Raw genomic sequence first — 13,619 nt, 5'->3', positions numbered from 1 at the left:
AGTGCCCTGACTCGTACATGCCCAGTTTAGTATCTACGCTCATGGATACCTGCTCAAGTGTCCCTGCTCATGCAGGCTCAAATTAGTGTGTACTCTCACAAATACCTAGTCTAGTGCCTATGCTCACACTTAGCAAGACTAATGTCAACATTCACACATACCTCAATGAATGTTCATGTATGCTTCATCCAATCTCCATCATCATGCAACAGTATTCTTCTAAAGTTTTCCAGCAAGTACTTTGTCAATTTATGAATAGTACAACAGGCGGGATATCCGCTCCACCAAGCAACTTCAGATAAAGTCAGCGCACAAGCCCTCCAAAAAAGTAGGCATACTAAGGCATGTCTAGAAGAAGTGCTTCTGGGAAATGCAGGAGTTAGGCAGCAAAGTTGAAAATGACCTCTGATGTCTCTACACATATCAGTATAGTTTTTACATCTTTTTACTGTAAACGACATTGGATATCAATAAAGTAACTTGAATTGCATTGTTTTTACTCTCGCAGCAGATATAAAGCCCTGTCTGAAAGAGACTTGTAGTACTCGTGTAGTACACAATTTTACTACTTGGAATTTGATTGTCACTTAAGCTAATAGGGCCTGAAAATCCATCAGCCAGCATTCTGAGCACTGTGCTGGGATCACACCTACTGGTGACCTCCATTACTGACCTCACCAAATATATGGTGTCAAGAAATGGCCCCTTAATTTGGAAGCCATTGGCAAGCGCCCACACCACTAGAGGCACTTCTGGGGTGCCCATCTTGTGAAACAAGCCTAGGCCATGAGTTTTGTTGCCCACCACCCCCCCCCCAGGAAATATTTTGATGCTAACCCCAATGGATGCATTAATAAATCACATTTTAAAAGGTGAAAGTGCCAAATCTATTAAAGTCCAGGTCTTACTCCCAGCCTGGACCACTAGTTGGTCCCATAGCCTCACTTGTGTTACCTGATAAACCAGGCGTATCTGGACTGACACTAGAATGGGCCCCTGAAGAGCTAGAGTCATGGGAACTTCTGACACATGAAGTACCCACTCCACCCCCACCCTGTACATCAATGCCATGTTTGGGGTGGACAAAGGCTACGCTTTCAACACATCATCACGGATACGTTAATGCTAGGCCAGGACCCGGCATATCTATGTCCTAACCTAGTATCCGATGCAGCTAGCATATTCCCACCAACATTAAGGTGAAAGTATGTCGGAGGGTCCATGGATTTTCAGCCCCATATTATTTATCCTCCCAATAACTGTCCACAGGCATAAAATATTTATTAGCATTATGATGAAATAGCATTAATGTTTCCCCAAATTACCTTAATGGCTGGACTGCCAGTTACCACATGTCAGTATAGTGCAGCCCATCTATTATTTGCATTGTAAGTTCATTTCCAACTTCAGTAAAAAGTTAGAAAGTGCTATAAGACTTGGTATAGAGAGAAATTACAGCATTGAGCTATTGTTTTGGAAGAAACCAGTAAATTGTTTTTCTGTGTTTCAGGGCAAAGTAACTTCAGATAAAGTCAGCACACAAGCCCTCCAAAAAAGCAAGCATACAAAGGCGCGTCTAGAAGAAGTGCTTCTGGGAAATGCAGGAGCCCGAGGAGAAATGATGAAGCGATGCCGTGGCCCAGGTAAGGGATTCACCTCCGTTCACTGTCCCCGAGTAGAACAAATTCCTTTGCTTTAGGACAATCACTTACACAATTAGAAGGAAAGTGCTGTCTAACCAAGTGAGATACAAATGGCACAGATCATTTCTTTTCAAATTCCATTCTTTATACTTGAATTTTTATCAGTTAAAAATTGTTTACGTGCATGGTAGTTAAATACCATTAATATTTAATTTTTGTGAAGGGACATTATTATTTGCAAGTGATGCCTTACACAGTCTTTTGCCCTGATTAGAAAATAACCTGTATGTAACTGCTCCTATATCTATTATTTATCTACATTTATATCGCATATAAGAATTATATTATGTGGATATTACAGAATCCTTCAAGTAGAAGCATTTCTGTAATAGTCTTGACTCATGGAGCTGTGCAATCGACCTGATTAATATTATGGCAAGAGGCAAACAATGGTGTATGCATAAACTTGCAGGAGCACAGTTTCTTAAAAATCTTGGTTATTACCTTAATTTCTGTCTTCCAGACATTCCCTGGGTGGGGAAGGTCAGTACAGACCAATAATTGGGAGTCCACATTGTTGGTCTGTATGAGCAGGTTGGTCACTCAGCCCACCAATGGCCAAGAAAAACCGTGGTTGCTGCTGCTAGGGGCAACATTTACATTGTACTCTGGCACTACTGCATCCGGAGACCCCAGGGAAAACCACCTCCTCAGGTGAGTCTCAGGGACTCTCAAGGCAGTGTGTACTTTACAGAGCAACTGCAAAGTCAGGGCTGCTGCTGGCGGAAGTGTGCTGGAGTTTCATCGCCTTACGTGAAAGTGACAACAAGGCCTTTGTCCAATTTCAAGGTTCAGATGATACCATAAACCACAAGAGTGAATATTGAGTGGCTTATAACTGTCATCTGAACCCTAAGACGAAAGGGATATATGCGACCCTAGCAGGGAGCACAGGTCATAGCCCCGATTCTCTGGCTCACAGTGTCTGCACGTGCAGCTCGCCACTAGCAGCAAAGCACCTCAGAATCGCCCCTTGTATTTACTGCCTTAAAGTCAGTCCCAGTTTGAGTTAACTTTTTTTTTACAGTTTCTGTGCTTCAGACCACACAACATTCAGTAAAGTTAGCAGTGACTTGTTTCTCAGTCTTCGGTTATTTATTAATTATATTTGTTGTAGGAAATGAAAGAAACTTTGGACTAAATGAAAACCTGCGATGGAGAAAAGATCAAACACAGTGGCGACAGGGCAATGAGAGACACGAAAAGTATGTAGACTAATCAAAAGATTTATCAATATAGAATCTTAGAATGATACAGCACAGAAGGAGGCCATTTGGCCCATCATGCCTGTGCTGGCTCTTTGGCAGAACTACCCAATTAGTCCCAGTCCCCTGCTATTTCCCCATAGCCTTGTAACTTTTTTTACTTTCAAGTATTTATCCAATTCTCTTTTGAAAGTTACGCTGTGTCAAAAAATGTTTCCTCATGTCGCCTCTGGTTCTTTTGCCAATCACTTGAAATCTGTGTCCACTGGTTATCGATCCTTCTGACACTGGAAACAGTTTCTCCTTATTTACTTGATCAAAAGCATTCATGATTTTGAACACCTCTATCAAATCTCCTCTTAACTTTCTCTGCTCTAAGGAGAATAACCCCACCTTCTCCAGACTCTCCAGTTAACTGAAGTCCCTCATCCCTGGTACCATTCTAGTAAATCTCCTCTGCACCCTCTCTAAGGCCTTGACATCCTTCCTAAAGCGTGGTGCTCAGAATTGAGCACAATATTTCACCTGAGGCCTAACCAGTATTTTATAAAGGTTTAGCATAACTTCCTTGTTTTTGTACTTTATTCTTCTATTGATAAAGCCAAGGATCCCTTATGCTTTTTTAAAAGCCTTCTCAAATTGTCCTGCCACCTTCAAAGATTTGTGTACATACACACCCAAGTCTCTCTGTTCCTGCACCCCCTTTATTGTACCATTTAGTTCATATTGCCTCTCCTCATTCTTCCTACAAAAGTGTATCACCACACTTCTCTGCGTTAAATTTCATCTGCCATGTCTATGCCCATTTCACTAGTCTGTCTATGTCCTCCTGAAGCCTATTGCTATCCTCCTCACTATTTATTACATTACCGAGTTCCATGCCATCTACAAACTTTAAAATTACGCCCTGTATACCCAAGTTCAGGTCATTGGTATATATTAAACAGAGCAGTGGTCCTAAAAACGGCCCCTACGGAAAACCACTGTATACCTCCCTCCAGTCTGAAAAACAACCATTTGTCACTACTCTCTGCTTTCTGTCTCTTAGCCAATTTTGTATCCATGCTGTCACTGTCCCTTTAATCCCATGAGCTTTAAGTTTGCTAACAACTCTATTTTGTGGTACTTTGTCAAACACCTTTCGATAGTCCATATACACAACATCAACTGCAGTACCCTCATCAACCCTTTTTGTTACTTCATCAAAGAACTCAATCATGGTAGTCAAACACAATTTACCTTTGACAAATCCATGCTGACTTTCATTTATTGGCCCATACTTTTCCAAATGCCAATTAATTTTGTCCTGGATTATTATCTCTAAAAGTTGCCCCAGCTCCGACATTAGGTTGACTTTTTTTTATTCATTTATGGGATGTGAGCGTCATAGAATCATCGACTCATCTACATTTACAGCACAGAAGGAGGCCAAAGAGTTATCTAGCCTAATTCCACTTTCCAGCTCTTGGCCCACAGCCTTGCAGTTTACGACACTTCAGGTGCATATCCAAGTACTTTTTAAATGTGAGGTTTCTGCCTCTACCACCCTTTCAGGCAGTGAGTTCCAGACCCCCACAACCCGCTGGGTAAAAACAGTTCACCTCCACTACCCTCTAATCCTTCTACCAATTACTTTAAATATATGACCCCTGGCTATTGACCTCTCTGCTAAGGGAAATAAGTGCTTCCATCCACTCTATCTAGGCCCCTCATAATTTTATACACCTCAATTAAGTCTTCTCTCAGCCTCCTCTGTTGCGAAGAAAAAAAACCCAGCCTAGCTATTCTTATGTTCATTAATAAATAGACATTCTTATTATGAACACAGCTAGCTTTTGCTAGACACTTTTATTGAGCACATGTGGACTAGGTACAGTATCTGTAGAGGCATCCATCTTGACTGCTGCCTTGTGGGTAGCCTAGTGCCTCATGGGTAATGTAGTCTTAATATACATACAGCTGGGTAGTGTAGTCTTATATACATACAGCTCTACACAGCTCTACGGCTCCACCTAGTGTCCACTATAGAATGACATGTTATTTATCATTACAGCTATTCTTTCCTCATAGCTAAAATTCTCCAGTCCTGGCAACATCCTCGTAAATCTCATCTGTACCCTCTCTAGTGCAATCACATCTTTCCTGTAATGTGGTGACCAGAACTGCGCGCAGTACTCTAGCTGTGGCCTAACTAGTGTTTTAAACAGTTCTGGCATAACCTCTCTGCTCTTACTTTCCTTTATGAGCCGAGGCATAGAATATATCACATGCCTTTTTAACCACCTTATCTACCTGTCCTGCTACCTTCAGGGATCTGTGGACATGCACTCCAAGGTCCCTCTGTTCCTCTACATTTCTCAGTATCCTACCATTTAATGTGTATTCCCATGCCTCATTAGCCCTCCCCAAATGCAATACCTCACACTTCTCTGGATTGAATTCTATTTGCCACTTTTGTGCCCACCTGACCAGTCCATTGATATCTTCCTGCAGTCTACAGCTTTCTTCCTCATTATCAACCGCACAGCCAATTTTTGTATCATCTGCAAACTTCTTAATCATGCCCCCTACATTGAAGTCTAAATCATTGATATATACCACAAAAAGCAAGGGACCTAGTACTGAGCCCTGCGGAACCCCACTGGAAACAGCCTTCCAGTCACAAAAACACCCGTCGACCATTACCCTTTGCTTCCTGCCACTGAGCCAATTTTGGATCCAACTTGCCACTTTCACTTGGATCCCATGGGCTTTTACTTTTTTGACCAACTTGCCATGTGGGACCTTGTCAAAGGCCTAACGAAAATCCATGTAGACTACATCAAATGCACTACTCTCATCGACCTCCTCAAAAAATTCAAATAAGTAGTCAGACATGACCTCTCCTGAACAAATCCATGCTGCCTGTCCTTGATTAATCTGAGACTTTCTAAATGAGGATTTATACTGTCCCTCAGAAGTTTTTACAATAATTTTCCCACCACTGAGGTTAGGCTGACTGGCCTGTAATTACTCAGTCTATCCCTTTCTCCCTTTTTAAACAATGGTACAACGTTAGCAGTCCTCCAGTCTTCTGGCACCACAAGCGCTAGCAAGGCCGCCATTTATTGCCCATCCCTAATTGTCCTTGAGCCGCCTTTTTAACGCTACAGTCTGTGTGGTGAAGGTACTCCCACAGTGCTGTTAGGTAGGGAGTTCCAGGATTTTGACCCAATGACGATGAAGGAACGGCGATATATTTTCAAAGCTGGATGGTGTGTGACTTGGAGGAGAACTTGGAGGTGTTGGTGTTCCCATGCGCCCGCTGCCCTTGTTCTTCTAGGTTGTAGAGGTCGCGGATTTGGGAGGTGCAATCGAAGAAGCCTTGGCAAGTTGCTGCAGTTCATCTTATAGATGGTACACACTGCAGACATGGTGCACTGGTGGTGGAGGGAGTGAATGTTTAAGGTGGTGGATGGGGTGCCAATCAAGTGGGCTGCTTTGTCTTGAATGGTTTCGAGCTTCTTGAGTGCTGTTGGAGCTGCACTCATCCAGACAAGTGGAAAGGATTCCATCATACTCCTGACTTGTGCCTTGTAGATGTTGGAAAGGCTTTGGGCAGTCAGGAAGTGAGACACTCGCCACAGAATACCCAGCTTCTGACCTGCTCTTGTAGCCACAGTATTTATGTGGCTAGTCCAGTTAAATTTCTTATCAATGGTGACCCCCCAGGATGCTGATGGTGGGCGATTCGACGATGGTAATGCCATTGAATGTCAAGGGGAGGTGGTTAGACTGTCCCTTGTTGGAGATGGTCATTGTTTGGCACTTGTGTGGCGCGAATGTTATTTGCCACTTATCAGCCCAAGCCTGAATGTTGTCCAGCATGCGAGCGCAGACTCATGGGGGGGTAATTGGTCAGATTGGATTTATCCTGCTTTTTGTGGACAGGACATACCTGGGCAATGTTCCACTTTGTTGGGTAGATGCCAGTATTGTAGCTGTACTGAAACAGCTTGACCAGAGGCACGTCTAGTTCTCGAGCACAAGTCTTCAGCACGACAGCTGTCGAGGTCCATAGCCTTTGCTGTACCCAGTGTGCTCAGCCTTTTCTTGATATCCCTTGCAGTGAATTGAATTGGCTAAAGACTGGCTTCAGTGATGGTGATTCCACTGATTCCACTACCCACCACCATCCTCCACACCCCCCCCCACCACCCCAGCCAACCACCATTCCAGACCAAACTAAATTGTTTCCAACCTTGGAATCCTGTTCAGTCCTGAGCTGAGTTTCAGATCCTCTTCACAATTAAGGTTGGCTATTTCCACTTCTGCATCATTGGATTCCCCCACCTCAGTCCCTTTGCCGCTGAAACCCTCATATTTGCCTTCATCGCTTCTAGACTGGACTATTCCAACACTCGTCTTGTTGGTCACCCATCCTCCACCTTCCATAAACTCCAATTGGTGCAAAATTCTTCTGTATGTATCCTGTCTTACAATAAGCCCAGCTCGACTTTCATTCCTGTCCTCGCTGACCAACATTGGCTCCTCATCCCCCACCACCTTAAATTTTAAATTCTAATTCTACTCTTTAAATTCTTTCATGCCCTCACTCCCTCTATGCTTCTGAAACGACTTCCAACCCTTCCCCGAACACTCCGTTCCTCTTTCATCTGACTCTGACCTTGTGCATCTCCCACTCCCTTTGCCTGACTATCGGTGGCAAGGCCTTTAGTTGCCTGGGTCCTACTCTGTGAAATTCCTTCCCTAATCCTTCCTGTCTCTTCATATCTCTCCTCCTCTAAAAACTTCCTCTAAATCCAGCTCATCAACCATCTTTTGATTATCTTTCTCAGCTTCTGCATCCATTTTCCATGTTTATTCTGTAAAGTGGCTTGGGACATTTTTTAATATTAAAGGCTGTATGTAACTGGTAGTTGTTTTTGGTAGTAGCTAATAATAGCATTGGTTCGACATCCCATCACTGCATTACATAGTCTAGTGCTTGTTCTTAGTGACAAATTTTAAAAGCAAAATTATAAATTTAAAGTTAAAATAATCATTTATAACATATATACTGTTGTTGCTGATGGTTCTTTTGCCTTTTTTTCAGAACCAAGGCAGACCTGGATCAGGAAGCCCTGGTCTCTGGAAATCTGGTTACAGAAGCTAATCTAATTATTTTAGATACACTGGAAATAATTATACAGGTAAGATTAGTTTAAGGACATTGACTTCTTCCATTATACTTGTTTACATTGAATAAGTATTCACTCAATGAATCACACTCTTTGCTTTCATTCTGAATAATAGTCAGGTTTTTTTTCATTCGTGTCTTATTGCCTCAAGTAATAGTTTGGATATATTTATCACCAGGGTTTAAGGATTATTCTGCTGTAGTTATTGTTTAGTGTTGGTGCTGCACTGACAAATTGAGTGTACTGGTGCCAAAACAGCATGTAAGTATATATAACTGGAGTGGCCCGGAATTTGCCACTCTAGTTATATGGCTGTTTTGGTACCAGTACTTCAAAGAAGAGGCCTCACTTAGTTTCATTTGTCACCAGCTACAATATATACATTCCATACACAGCTGCCTTTTCAGAACTAGATATTTTCAGGGCGGGATGGAAAGGTAGTTGGTGGGAGAGTCTCTTCAGGTCGCTCTTTCCCACTTCCTGTTAGATGGCTACAAAACAGCATTGATGGAACATTGGCAATGTGCTTCTGACCTGCCCGTTCATCTGAGGGGTAGCGTGTGCTAAGGAGGACTGAAAAGGGTGTAAATAATGTTTACATGAAGGGGTGAGGGTAAAAAATGAAATATTTCTAAGCTGACTTCCAAGGATATTTATCATTCACTTTGTTCACATTTTGAAAATTACAAACGATATTTCGTAGTTAAAGGGAGAATCATAAGAACATAAGAACATAAGAAATAGGAGCAGGAGTAGGCCAATTGGCCCCTCGAGCCTGCTCCGCCATTCAATAAGATCATGGCTGATCTGATCCTAACCGCCAATCCACTATGACAGGACTATCTCCTGAATCTAACAGCATTAGACACACGAAAACAGGAGCAGGATCAGGCTACACGGCCCCTGGGCCCGCTCCGCTACCCACAGGGCCATGACCTATCCGAACCTAGACTCATGTCCAAATTCCTGCCCGCTCCCCGTAACCCTTAATTCCCTTTTCTACTAGGAAACTGTCTATTTCTGTTTTAAATTTATGTAATGATGTAGCTTCGACAGCTTTTTGGGGCAGCATATTCCATGGACCTACCACCCTCTGAGTGAAGTAGTTCCTCCTCATCTCAGTTTTGAAAGAGCAGCCCCTTATTCTAAGACTATGCCCCCTAGTTCTAGTTTCACCCATCATTGGGAACATCTTCCCCGCATCCACCCGATCCAACCCCTTCATAATCTTATATGTTTCAATAAGATCGCCTCTCATTCTTCTGAACTCCAATGAGTAGAGTCCCAATCTACTCAACCTCTCCTCATATGTCCATCCCCTCATCCCCAGGATTAATCGAGTGAACCTTCTTTGTACTGACTCGAGAGCAAGTATGTCCTTTCTTAAGTATGGACACCAAAACTGTATGCAGTATTCCAGGTGCGGTCTCACCAATACCTTGTACAACTGAAGCAATACCTCCCTATTTTTATATTCTATCCCCCTAGCAATGAAAGCCAACATTCCATTGGCCTTCTTAATCATTTGCTGCACCTGCATACTAACCTTTTGAGTTTCGTGCACCAGGACCCCCAGATCCCTTTGTACTTCAGTACTTTCCAGTTTCTTGCCATTAAGATAATAACTTGCTCTACGATTTTTCCTGCCAAAGTGCATAACCTCACACTTTCCAGTATTGTATTCCATCTGCCAAATCTCTGCCCACTTACTTAGCCTGTCTATGTCCCCTTGCAGGTTTTTTATGTCCTCCTCACTACTTTCCCTCCCATCTTAGTATCATCCGCAAACTTTGACGTGTTACACTCGGTCCCCTCCTCCAAATCGTTAATATAGATTGTAAAGAGTTGGGGACCCAGCACTGACCCCTGCGGAACACCACTGGTTACTGATTGCCAGTCTGAGTATGAACCATTTATCCCAACTCTCTGCCTTCTGTTAGATAGCCAATCCTCTATCCATGCCAGAATATTACCCCCAATCCCGTGATTTTTTATCTTAAGCAATAATCTTTTGTGTGGCACCTTGTCAAATGCCTTTTGGAAGTCTAAATACACTACGTCAACTGGTTCACCTTTATCCACCCTATATGTTACTTCCTCAAAGAACTCCAGCAAATTTGTCAAACATGACTTCCCCTTCATAAAACCATGCTGACTTTGTCTTATTAAATTATGATTATCCAAATGTCCTGTTACTGTCTCCTTAATAATGGACTCCAAAATTTTACCTACCACAGATGTTAGGCTAACCGGTCTATAGTTTCCAGCCTTCTGTCTACTGCCCTTTTTAAATAAGGGTGTTACATTAGCAGTTTTCCAGTCTGCCGGGACCTTTGCTGAGTCCAGGGAGTTTTGGAAGATTATTACCAATGCATCCACAATCCCTACCGCCACTTCCCTCAAAACCCTGGGATGTAAGCCATCAGGTCCAGGTGATTTATCCGCCTTGAGTCCCATTATTTTACCAAGTACTACTTCCTTTGTGATTTTAATCGTATTTAGCTCCTCCCCCCCTATAGCCCCCTGCTTGTCAAGTGTTGGGATATTCTTGGTGTCCTCTACTGTAAAGACTGATGTAAAATATTCATTCAGTGTTTTTGCCATCTCCATATTTCCCACCATTAATTTCCCGGTCTCATCCTCTAAGGGACCAACATTTACTTTAGCCACCCTTTTTCTTTTTATATAACTATAAAAACTCTTACTATCTGTCTTTATATTTTTTGCTAATTTACTTTCATAATGTATCTTCCCTTTCTTAATCAATCTTTTTGTTATTTTTTGCTGTCTTTTAAAGTTTTCCCAATCCTCTATCCTCCCACTAGATTTGGCTACCTTATATGCCCTTGTTTTTAGTCGAATACTATCCTTAATTTCTTTACTTAGCCACGGATGGCTCTCTTTTCTTTTACACCCTTTTTTTCTCAGTGGAATATACTTTTTTTGGAATTTGTAAAATAACTCCTTAAATGTACACCACTGATCATGTATCGTCTTATCCTTTAACCTATTTTCCCAATCCACTTTACTCAATTCCGCTCTCATACCTTCATAGTCTCCTTTATTCAAGCTTAGCACGCTTGTTTGAGATACAGCCTCCTCACCCTCTAACTGAATATGGAATTCAACCATGTTATGGTCACTCATTCCAAGGGGATCCTTTACTAGGACATTTTTAATTAATCCTGTCTCGTTACACAGGACCAGATCTAAGGTTGCTTGCCCCCTGGTTGGTTCAGTTACATACTGCTCAAGAAACCCATCCCTAATACACTCAATGAACTCATCCTCAAGGCAGCCCTGCCCAATTTGATTCGTCCAATTTATATGATAGTTAAAATCCCCCATAATTATAGATGTTCCCTTACACTGGGGGAGAAATTCAACTCACAGCCACCTGATTTGCACCTGAAAACTTGGGGGTCCAGTTTGGCCAAACCATTGAAGCCAAGGTCCACCTAATGCAATTTACAGTCAGGCCTGTACATGGGCGAGGTGTAAAACAGGCTGCTGATTGGTTATCACCCATTTGAGGCTTTCGCCGAATACCAATTTCACCCACTTTATTCTAAGTTGCACGAGTGCTATGGCCGTGCTTGAATTCAACAACTTTTATAGAACAGTGGGGTGAAATTGGGCTTGGTAGTGCCTGTTTTTTGGACGCTATGAGGCCCCTTAATGTTCCAAAGTGGCGTCCGTGGCATGTGCGCACACTTCTGACAGGAAGTGTGGCGGATGCCATATTTGTAAAGGGGTTTGCGCGCACACACCTAACATCTGCCAGCAGCATGCAGAGCATGCAGATCATGATGTCAAACAGCATGCAACGCTGATTTGATGTCAGCGCTGCCATTTTGGTGTTCCACATTCCAGCCTACACCCTCTCTTAAACTCCCACAGCTGAACACACGTTCAACAGAATGAAGGACCCTCCACCAGTGCTATTTAAAGGTTACTACTTACAGGTTAGTTGTTGGAGTATTTCTTCTGGCTGTTGGTGCAATTCTACGTGTTTTGGTTGCTTTTCCATACTTGTTAAAAGTTTCAGTAGTCTCCAGGGAGTGACCTGGCTGGTGCTGAAGTACTTTTTTGGTGACTTAAAGGCCTGTGCACAAACCAGTTGCTTCCAGGTGGCCTAGTAGGGCTTCCTCTTAGCATTGAGCATGACTGGGAGGATGTGCAGAGGCCATGCAGAGCAGGACAAGCTGCTAGAAGAGGGAGGAGGAGGAGGAGGAGGGGGAGAAGGGCTCTCAGCAGGAGGCCATATCCGCAGAAAGTCTTTAGGGAACAGATCTATTGGAGAACAGATTGCTGGAGTGCTACGATACCCTGGAAGCCGCTGTTGCACACTGGTGTCCAGCAAGCTGAGATTGCATGACAACAGTCTGAGCTTCCACTGCACCACTCAGATGTTGGATGGGTGCTGCTTGTGCTGCAATGAAAGCTGAGATATCAGCCATCAGATACTTCATCATGGTTGGCTCCACAGGTGTGTTGATGGAGGTGGCCACCCATTCCAAATTCTGTGTAAAGCCCTGTGCCAAGATGGTGTTAGACTCCTCCATACTCCTTGACATTGTGCTGTGGAAGAATTAAAACTTGGTGACCATGGGAGACAGTGTGCACCAAGGATTTCTGATGCTGCACTGGAGGTCTTGGTGGAAGAGGTGGAAAGAAGCAGAGATATCCTGTACCATCAAGTTTTAATTCTTCCACAGCACAATTTCCATAATGATCTCAGCACCTATTCCAGCCACAGCACAATTTCCACAGTGATCTCAGCACCTATTCCAGCCACGATGCTTTCAGAGGTGCAGGCTATCTTTAAGTAGTGGTAGGCACGAACGATATTGGGCCCCCTGCTGATGCATGCAGCCAATGAACAGCGCTGGCTGCATTGCAGAAATCATTATCATGAGCAGGCAGCATGAAGTTGGCGTGCTGCCTGCATTCCACTGAACAGGCGCGGGGTAATTGCGTATCGCGATCCCTGCACCCGTTTTTGAGGGCTAACCATTTTAACCCTGCTGATCTATTAAATAATCGATTTAACCGCTTTATATTATGTCTGCTAATTATGATAGCGGGCTCAATTAGTAGGGAGCTTTTCTCTCACTGATTCCCTCCACCCCGCGCCTGGCCCCACCCCTGCCCCCAAAGTTGTTGATCCCTTGCTGAGGTACTGCTCCATGGTTGTCAGTCACCTTCTAGTGGTAAACCCATTCTCGCCATTATTCATGTTTCTGCCTTGATGGTGAGTGTTGGCAGGTTATTCTTAACTGAACCTCCACATATGCACACTTCTAACAAATTTCCTATATTTCTAGGACACTAGATAGCAATCAAGAATGATTGTAGCATCCCTTATAAAGGGAGTTCAAGAGAAATGTTCTTTTTTCTATCTATTTCTATGATTTATGTTCTGGTCGATTTTTTTTATGGTGAGTGCTGATGACATCATTGAGGAAGCACCTTCGGAAAATTACTGTTGGACCAATTAGTGTTTCTGACACTGAAAGAACTCCATGTTC

General features: G+C 43.1%; 1 protein-coding gene across 3 annotated transcripts in view; it reads left to right on the top strand.

The window, feature by feature from the left end:
* The window catches only part of dock8 (dedicator of cytokinesis 8), a 430,422-nt gene that overhangs the window by 376,144 nt on the left and 40,659 nt on the right, over nt 1–13,619 (top strand). For all 3 annotated transcript variants that reach the window (XM_085984337.1, XM_085984330.1, XM_085984345.1), the window contains 3 exons: nt 1,511–1,643; nt 2,821–2,908; nt 8,004–8,100. In XM_085984337.1, coding sequence (XP_085840463.1) covers nt 1,511–1,643; nt 2,821–2,908; nt 8,004–8,100 — 318 coding nt within the window. The remainder of the gene's footprint in view (nt 1–1,510; nt 1,644–2,820; nt 2,909–8,003; nt 8,101–13,619) is intronic.

This window comes from Somniosus microcephalus, chromosome 1 (assembly GCF_052327205.1).
Source record: "Somniosus microcephalus isolate GS21.2 chromosome 1, FLI_Smic_1.0, whole genome shotgun sequence".
In the NCBI taxonomy this organism is placed as follows: Eukaryota; Metazoa; Chordata; class Chondrichthyes; order Squaliformes; family Somniosidae; genus Somniosus; species Somniosus microcephalus.
Note: the sequence above shows the minus strand (reverse complement) of the source record. Positions and strands in the feature narration are given on the sequence as shown.